This window comes from Stegastes partitus, unplaced genomic scaffold (assembly GCF_000690725.1).
Source record: "Stegastes partitus isolate 25-593 unplaced genomic scaffold, Stegastes_partitus-1.0.2 Scaffold1499, whole genome shotgun sequence".
NCBI classification, from domain to species: domain Eukaryota; kingdom Metazoa; phylum Chordata; class Actinopteri; family Pomacentridae; genus Stegastes; species Stegastes partitus.
The window spans coordinates 3,159-11,449 of NW_007579230.1; the positions used below are offsets into that span (position 1 = coordinate 3,159).

Consider the following 8,291-nt stretch of genomic DNA (forward strand, 5'->3'; position numbering starts at 1 on the left):
TTTAAGCATCACTTGGGTCAAACGCTCAGGACACCCCGTCTATTAAACATCATGCACAGAGGATTCCTGTTGTAGTATTTTTAAGAGTTTTTCAAACAAAAGAAACAACTCTGGGAAATCTCTGTATGAACAAACAGCGTTTTTCATTTTCATTTCGTGCTTTGTTAAAATGCAGCTTTTTTCAAATCGCTCAGTTCAACTTACAGCATATGAATCACCACATGAGTAAAATTATTTTCCCACAAACTCTTTGAACACAAAACTTAAAGGCTGGAAAATGGAAATTGACAATCCACCATTTTGAAGTAAATGACAAGAGAAGTGATTTGTAAACAATAATCTAATATGTGAGCACTGCCATCTTGTGGCTGTTTCTGTTACTACACACATAAATAATATTTTTCATGAGTGAAAGCAGCTGCAAACAAGTCTCTTATGGCTATAAAGAACAAAATACATGTCCCAAACATGAATACTAAAATGTATACATTGAAATATATCTAGTCCCCTAGAGACATAAAGCAGAATTAAAGAAAATGCTACAGAAAACTATTTTGAAATCCAGCAGTTCCGATTGGGAGACAAAAACAAAGGAATATAATTTTGTGAAGGCATTATTATGTTCCACTTCTTCTCAGCGCAAATAAATTAGCATCAACCTATTAAAATGCTCTCTGCAGCGCCCCCCAGCTGCTGCAGGTGAGAATGCAGCACCCTCGGCCTTTTCCCTGAGATGGGCAGCAGCTCGCCGTTGGCCTTCATCTGGTCTATTCTCCTGGAGAGGTCGGCGTCACTGTCGATGACCAGGGTGCACCTTTGGGCGTAGCTGACCAGAGTCTCTTCTCCTTGGCGAAACATGCCCACCAAGGGGACCATGTCTTTGCCGGCCAGGTGGAGCTCGGCAATCGACGCCGTGTTGGCGATGGTGTTCCTGTCGATTCCGAGGTGGCGGAAGGCTTCGCTCATGCTCTTCTTCTTGATGAAGGCGGACAGGACTTGTTTGTAGCGATGGATGACGTACTGGACGCCAGTAGCTGGTGGAAAGAAAGGAGATGGCATCTTAATAGCTGTCTCGCTTTCCAATGGATATTAGTGAAAATCCATCCATCCATCCATCCATCCATCCATCCATCATCTATACACCGCTTAGGGTCGCGGGGGGGCTGGAGCCTATCCCAGCTGACTTAGGGCGAAGGCAGGGGACACCCTGGACAGGTCGCCAGTCCATCGCAGGGCCACACTTAGAGACAGACAACCAAGCGCACTCACAGTCACACCTACAGATAATTCAGAATGTTTTTGGACTGAGGGAGGAAGCTGGAGAACCCGCAGAAAACTCATGCTGCACAGGGATAACATGCAAACTCCACGGAGAAAGATCCCGGGTGTCCTCACCGGGACATGAACCAGCGACCTTCATGCTGCGAGGCAACGGTTCTAGCCACCTTGCAGCCCTATTAGTGAAAATTATTCACTAATATATTTTATATAGTTTACTCTCTCCACATAAGAGTATAGAACATTTTAAAAGGGGAATTTATCCAACTCACTGAATCATTTGCCTAACTTTGTCTTCATGTGTAATGTTTCATTATCACGTGTAATATTATCACCTCAGTATAACTGACAGCATTACTTCTTTACTGTTCTATTCTAGCTTTATTTCATCATACTTTTATTTAATCTCTGTAATGTATTATATCTTATTGTTTTTGTACTTTTTAGGCACAGCAATTCTTATGTCACTTCGTTTTTTATGAGCAACATTTGACACAAGAATTTCCTTCAGGAATAATAAAGTTTTATCCTTTATTATCTAACTCAACATCCTTTAAATATTGTGTTTTGCCAAGCTGGACAAGTAGACAGAAAAGTGCTTAAATCTGGTACCAAGGCACTGACACCACTGTTTTTCCAACCTGTACTTAAATTTAGGCACCGTAGTGTTCAATAATAATATTTATAGTATTTCTACCATAAAAACACCATTACCATAGAAGTAAAAAGACTTTGAAGACTGCACTGGCTTTGTTTAGACCAAAACATTCTGCTACAGGTTATTAATTTGCTTTTTAAAAAGTCGTACATCTTTGGTGAGACCGATTTTGTGATGTGGTGATGTTTTGGGAATCTCCAGTATGCTGAGAGCAACATACTCTTGTACCATTGACAACGGTTCGTTATCAAGAGTAATTTAGTTTTTTTGGTATTGTGCATCAGTTCGTTAATGTTTCATTTAAAGTTTGTTGCTGCCGTTGGCTGCTGGTAGCACTGCTAAACTAAGCCTGCATTGTGTTGGTACTTCTAGAGGTGTAATGAAACATCTTTGGGTAAATGAGATGAAGAGCAGAGCTTGCAGTGTTTTCTTACTTTCATACTACCTTTTCAACCAAGGTGATGTTAAGATATTGTTATGATACGGTGGTGTTAGACCTGACACCTTACAGCGGGGTTTTTCCAGGGTCAGATTGGGTCTTTGGAGAAGTCCACATATAGTAAAGGCTGTGCATCTTTATTAGGTTATCTATGCATTTTCCACTTATTTCTGACCTTTAGATACATCAAAATGGTGATTATGTCTGACTAAATGGAACTCCAATTAACAAAACCGACTAAATTAAAGTTTTTTAATTTTGAATTTGTACAATTTTCATGCCGGTGAGTGTCCCTTGGAAGTGGCTAAAGTCTCTTTGGAGGGCACCACAAATCCATGATTACCTCTCTTCCTGCTGTAGTCCTTCCCTTTCTTTGATCTTTTCTTGTCCTTATGGTGTTTCTTCCGTCTGTGTTCGCTCGATGCCGCCGACACTTCTGATGAGTCGGACGCCTCTGAACCGCTGTCGCTGCTGTCGGAGGACGTGGAAGAAGCTCTTTCTCTCTTTCGAGATTTGTTTTCTGAATGCTGCACCTTGCTTTTAGGAGCTGTAAAAATAAAGCCAAAAATTACATCAATAGGAGCATCCAGCACATTCAAACATCACATAAAAGTTCACTTCAGTCGCCGACCTTCAGCTACTGGACTGGGTGATGCAAACGCTGGCATGGAGCGATTGCTTGTGAGGTTTTCAATCTGGCTCCTCAGGAACTTGCGGTCCTGCATCAGGTCCTCCACCTGTCGCTCCAGAGCGGCGATTCGCTCCTGTTTGCTCTCCAGCATGCACTGCAGCTTGGTGATGGTCAGCAGCACCCTCGGGGGGAGGCCCTCCACCTGGGAGGCAGCTAGAAAAAGACACGATTTGGAGAGAGTTTAAAACAAACCAGGTAAAGTTCTGCTGTGTTGAGTTTCTCTGGCAGAATGTTTTGTTTGATAAGGGTGGTACAGTATGGCCGCTGTTTGTAATTTGTGATTTGTTGGTGCAGGAGTGATTAAAAAAAAAAAAAAAAACACACACGCATGCAAATCATTTACAATAAATACACATAAATCATTATAATTGTGACAATGAGACACGTCAAAAGGGAAGTAATGTAATTGCATTGCTTAATGATAGAAAACGGAATGTGACTGCATTTCTCACAATTAAAATGAAATATTGGTTCAAGTTAAAGATCAATTTCAAAAGACATGAAGAGAATAACCTTTTACCACCGTCCTCAGTTAACAGCAGACATGAACTCTCTGCTCCAGGACCCTTTAACAGACTCAAACTATTTACACTTTCAATTACCTGAAAAGCTGGTAAATGTGTTCCATTGCACAAAGTTATATAAACACATCCAACAGTGGTTTATTAATATTTTAAGATGATAATAACTCTACTTGTACAGCACCTTGAGAAAACCAAATTACAAATTTCACAATAGAACAGATGTGAAACCTGATAAATAATAAAAGCGTATTCAAACAATGAAAATATGATCTCACGCAAGCAACATAACAAGATAAAATAGTTAAATAAAGGCTTTTTTGTTTTTAATATCGTATATTCAAAGCTGTTGTATCAAAGTGCACTCCAGTAAAAAGATTATGATGGCATTTCGAAAGCAACCGAACGAGTGTCCTTAATATTATTTACTGTGATTGAAATTTTAAGGTATAAAGCCCGACAAAACTTCTACAAAATATTATTTTATCAGACTGTAATACATATTAAGGTGGCATTAATTATGAAGAATAACCTAACATAATAATGTAGCTAAAAAATACAGAACTAAACCTAATAAATATGAATATTATGGCGCGACAAAAATATATAAATATATTTCTTGGATCCCCTTTGAACAAGCTCTGTTTTGTTTTTATGCTGTCAAAAGAGCAGAAAGTCATCACCAGTAAAAGATGCCGTCTGAGCGGCTCGTACCTGACATGGCGCTGCTGGGCGTGTTGTCCTGCACAGCATCTGCCGAGGCTCCCGTCTGAAAATTCTCCCACTTGATGATTCGCAGGTCGTCCTGTTCTTGCTTCAGCCAGGCCGGAGAGCTGAGCCGGTCTTTGGTCCTCACGGAGCTGGAGTCGATCTCTACACAGGGGGAGTAACCCGACGGCTCCTGCTGCCACACCGATGACATCTCTTCAGCCCTGGGCAGTGACAAGAGGCGGGTTATAAGGGTTCCAAATGTACGGTTTCCAATACTATGGATGACACCCACCAATACACTGATACATATTTAAGCATCACGTGTGTTTTTTTGAAATTCCCACCAACAAAGTGACCCTTTTTATTAAGTAGTTGTATTCAGAAAATGGGCAGCATAATTAGCAAAGAATAAGAGAGAAACACAGATAAAGGAAGATTTGGTTGCACAAAGAAACGTAATGTCAGTTGTATGGAAATATTTTGGCTACAGCTACTCTGTCAGCAGTGTCTTGCAGTTGTTGTCACTCGCAAAGTTTCAGCTGTTTTTAAGTTATCTGGTAAAAACTCCTGCATTGTTTCTATATTGTAATATACATCGCAAAAAAATAAAGCATCATATATATCATATATTGTGTAGCCATGGTGAACTGGTGGTAACAGCTGTAACTCATCTCAGGACTGCAGGGTTTGGGGGTTTTTTGGGGGTTTTTTTTGGACGAATGTAAAGACAGCCACATACCATCACCAATAGATTTCGGCTTTGCTTAACACAGGACGTCCTGGTTACTGGGTGAATTCAACATGACAAGAATGGCTTCCTTTGCCAACAAGTCTCTTAAATCCCTTCAAATCAAATCAAGTTTATTGTCATTTTGCTGTACATACACAGTAGTACAGGCAAGATGAGCAAGCGTTTCTTCAGGATCCAGTAACTTAAAGCAATTTAAATAAACAAGTGTTTGCATATCTAGATCAGCAGTTCAGCATTCTGACAGCTTGTGGAATGAAGCTGTTGATCAGTCTGGAGGTTTTCAATGCACCAGATTGCCTGATGGCAGCAGTTCCCTGCTCCTGCAGCAGCTCTGGAAAAGGCTCTGAAAAAGTTCTTGGACAGAGGGGAATTTAATTGACGATTACACTAAATTGAAGATAAGAATTTAGGAGAAACATTTATTGAATATTGGAAAAAGAACCTAAAATATCTCACTGGTACGAAGAAATGATCAATTACAACAAAACATTCAAGCCAATGACCACAAGCTTTTGGTAACACTCTGCCATAAGAGCAAAATTACACTAAAATGGAGCCATGACTTCATAACTATTGGGCTTTTTACTTTGTTATTCTGGGAGACATTTACCATTCCAATAGTTTAAACAGATGCTGTAACATTATCTGAGGTGTCCTGTGCAGTTACGATGTTTGCCATCAACAGCTGGCTGCGAGTAAACTTGGGACCAAAACAGTTTCCATAGCAACAAGATAGGGATCATATAATTACGAGATCTGTATCTTGTAATTAAGAGATGAAGATCTTGTAATTATGAGATCTTTCGCAAGATGCGGATCTTCTAATTATGAGATGGTACGTCAAAATTACGAGATACAGAAGTCATAATTACACGATAACGTCGGCTGTTCGTTTGTCTCTCGCTGAACAAATAACTCCGTGATATGAAACTGAAACGTCACGCTGTTACGCCTGAACAGTTCTTATGCAGGAATTCATTGTAATGCATGAATGGCTGCGCTGTGACCTGTCGCTCTATAGTAAAGTAATAAAGGCGGTATTACTTGAGATGCAATAATATGACGCGTTGGCTGGTGCAGTCATTAATATGCCACAGAAGCAGCCGTTTGGCATAACTTCATGCATGTGTTTGAGACATGCAGAGATTAAGCTGCAACCCAGTTCACTAAGATAAGATCAAAGATTTGTATTTTTAGCAGCCATTCTTTTTTTAAAACATGTATACGATGGTGTGAAATTGCTGCATGACTCAATATGAACAGGGATCATCACTGGAGCAAGAACAACAAGCAAAACTGCAGACTTTATCTCATAATTAGGACTTATGAATCTCATAATTTTGATTTACAATCTTGTGATTACAAGAACAGGTGCTCCAGGACATTCAGCGAGCCGTCAGATACGGTATTTCCAGTTGAGGACGGCTGTAATCACAAATGCTGGTGTACTAGTTTGGTCACACATTGGTTTTGTGTTGTGAAGTGAGGTGCTTGTGCTTCACAGACAGACAAATATATTTTATTATCTGAACGTATAGCGTCTCAATTTTGGCTCAACAGCTATAAAAACTTTAAACTTGCTGAAATAGTGTTAATTTAATAAAGTAAAATACAATAAATTATGTAGAGCTTGTGTTTAAATAGTCTTTCTCGCCAGTTTTTCAGCAAATACAGATCAAACAGAGCGAAGTCTTGAAACTAACAACCTGATTATTATTTGAAAACTGCTACAAACTTCACCACTTTTAAGGGAGCTCCAAAATCCTTGTTAAATTAACTGTCCTCTCGTCTAGCTTTTGAATGCAATGGTTGCCTTTTGTCACTGACTACGCTCAAATTTCTTTTTTAAATCCAATTTTTTATACTTTTCAGGTAGTCTAATAAAAGCTTTTCAAGGACGGGGTGTTCCAAATTAGCATGCACTATAAAAACGACAATACTTGCATCCAGTAGCTGCTTTTAGCCGGGCTGCACTATATATCATTTTGGTATTTACATTACGTTGTGTGCATGCATAATCAGGCAAATTAATTTCATTAACTTCAACACATCAGGCTAGAATTACATTTTTTTTGCTGCTTGATATGAAAGAAAACTGTCTTGTCTGACAGAATCTAGTTTTTTCACCAATTTAAAAGTTCTTTTTTAAAACTACATTTGCGAGACACAGAGTTTATTGACATTCGGGCTCCACATGCGCACAGCAAAATGAGCCAGAAACAGGAGAGAAACTGTGACAAGGACCATTTGGTTGCAGAAAGTTGTGTGTAAATATATTTGCTACAGAAAGGATGAAAAAGCTCAAAAACAGGTGCAGTGTCATGTACTATACAAGGCAACACAGCTTACCTGTTTGACCATTAAATCAGCACCACAAAGCTCAAGACTGCCACTCAATGCAAAAAAAAAGCTAGTTCAGATGCTTTATACCATACAAAAAAGTTCAAAATGTACTTTTTCAGCTATTTATTTACTCGTTTCTTTATTTTGATGCAGATGCACTCCTCTATAAAATCCCGCCATTCGCGCTATAACAATTAATTATTTCTAAAACGACTTATTGCAGTAATCTGCTCAAAATTCTTGCGGTTTTTTGATAACACAATATACAGTATATAGCAGAAAAACTAAATATTACAATGCCTTTTTCTTCAACATCATGCAGCCCTAGCTTTCGGTTTATACTATAGCCATCAATATTAATTAAACCTTAAATAAATCCACAGATAATCAATTCAAGTGTGCGATTAAGTCTGATAAAAGCATTTGTAGTGGCATTACAACGAAAAATTTAAATTCAGGTCACAGAATACAGTGTGACTTAACGAAGCCAGCTTGAATATATTTCAGATGCACGCACTGTGACACACCTCGTACTGAATTAGCTGCAACTTCAACTGAAAAATACAAGATCAAGACTCCATAGTTAGTGCTTCCATTCTCTCGTTTGTGGCTGAACCACCGCAACAACAACAACGCCAGCTGTTATCTGATAAGCAAAGATATATTTTGTGGAATAAACAGCTATGAATAGATAGAATGAGTAGATTATTTTCATAAAAGATTGCAATGAATTAGAAGCTACCTCAAGCAGTGACGGCTCCAGTTGAAGTTCTTAGCTGACTGCTTTAATTGGCTCAGTTCATGTGTGAATCCCTGCAGTCATCAATGATACACATGAGGAATATATATGAGAATTAACAGCAGCTCACGCATATCTTATCATAGGAGCAATGCATTTA

The 8,291-nt window shown here is 39.0% G+C and overlaps 1 protein-coding gene across 1 annotated transcript; it reads right to left on the minus strand.

The window, feature by feature from the left end:
• Window positions 1–654: 654 nt before the first annotated feature.
• On the minus strand, window positions 655–4,509 carry LOC103370911 (coiled-coil domain-containing protein 106-like). Its single transcript, XM_008300100.1, has 4 exons — window positions 4,302–4,509; window positions 3,007–3,219; window positions 2,719–2,922; window positions 655–1,034 (listed from the first exon to the last, which is right to left on the minus strand). The coding sequence occupies exons 1-4, from the start codon at window positions 4,507–4,509 to the stop codon at window positions 655–657; spliced, it is 1,005 nt and encodes a 334-aa protein (XP_008298322.1).
• Window positions 4,510–8,291: the final 3,782 nt, after the last annotated feature.